The sequence below is a fragment of the Etheostoma spectabile genome, chromosome 5 (assembly GCF_008692095.1).
Source record: "Etheostoma spectabile isolate EspeVRDwgs_2016 chromosome 5, UIUC_Espe_1.0, whole genome shotgun sequence".
In the NCBI taxonomy this organism is placed as follows: domain Eukaryota; kingdom Metazoa; phylum Chordata; class Actinopteri; order Perciformes; family Percidae; genus Etheostoma; species Etheostoma spectabile.
The window spans coordinates 3,921,259-3,922,379 of record NC_045737.1 but is presented as its reverse complement, the minus strand read 5'-3'; the positions used below and the strand labels follow the sequence as shown (position 1 = coordinate 3,922,379).

Sequence of the window (1,121 nt, the reverse complement as noted above, 5' to 3'; positions counted from 1 at the left end):
CTGCACGGCTTTCTACGTCACTAGCTGAGACGAGGTGGCTAACCGTAGCCCATGCTAGCTAGCATGCTAGCTCGTTCTTAATGGCAAAATACTGCTACAACACACACTAGTTCACCATAATCTCCAGAAGGACTACTTCCATTCCTGTTCTGGCAGTATTCAGCTCCCGCTAATCCGCTTGGGCTGACGCAAAGCGAAATAGTTCCTAGCTGATGTGATCTTACCTAGCAACTGAGCATGTGACTCCCAACAAAGATAGTATAGAAGTGAGATGTTTCACTCTGTAGCTAAAACAGAGACCAAACACACAGGGTGAAAAGAGGATCTACAGCAATGTGCAGTACAACAAAAATATGGTGTTTTTTGAAAATGAAACCATGTAAACCTATTCTGGTACAACCTCAAAATACAATTATGAATCTGACAATGAGAATAATATGGGCGCTTTTAGTAGACATTTTGGGTATCTACACTTGAGTAATTATTTTACAGCATAATTTTTTACTTCTACTCATTATATTTTCACGTAATTATCTATACTTTCTACTTGCTTCTCCCTGTCCTGATTGGCTTCTAGTGAGAAAAAATGTGCAGGAAGTGTTAAGTTGGGCAATTTTACAAAATATATAGAATTCCATCTGACATTTTACTATTTTAATCATATATAACATACAGACTTTGGCAAACTCGATCCAAACAATTAACAGAACACGTCATAAGTAACTGTTTGTTTTCAAAAGAGATTTGAGGACTTTCAAAAAGCTTCAGCTTTGGCGCCAAATTATATTTGTACACATTGCTCTGGAACAAATGTGGGCGTCACGGAAAGCTGAGTTTCTTCTGGACATTTTGATATCAAACACATGGGGATCAGGTTATACCTTACAAACCTAAATTTAGAAAATATGTGAAAATGCCCTTAGGCTTCACAGAAGTAAAATTAGTATTATTATTATTATTGAGCTAACCGTACCTTGTTTGCAGGGAAGCTTGTGAATGTCCCTCTGGAGCAGCTCCCACTCTTGTTCAAAGCAGTCTTGCACTCCTGCAAATCCAGCCTGACCAGCTACAGGACCGGCCCGTCGCCCTGCGTGACCACCTCCTCCGGAAACTAGACCGAC

At 40.0% G+C, this 1,121-nt stretch overlaps 1 protein-coding gene across 2 annotated transcripts in view; it reads left to right on the top strand.

The window, feature by feature from the left end:
• Positions 1 to 1,115, top strand: part of nr6a1a (nuclear receptor subfamily 6, group A, member 1a) — a 47,014-nt gene extending 45,899 nt beyond the window's left edge. For both annotated transcript variants that reach the window (XM_032516039.1, XM_032516040.1), the window contains exon 9: positions 985 to 1,115. In XM_032516039.1, coding sequence (XP_032371930.1) covers positions 985 to 1,115 — 131 coding nt within the window. The remainder of the gene's footprint in view (positions 1 to 984) is intronic.
• The last annotated feature ends 6 nt before the right edge of the window (positions 1,116 to 1,121 follow it).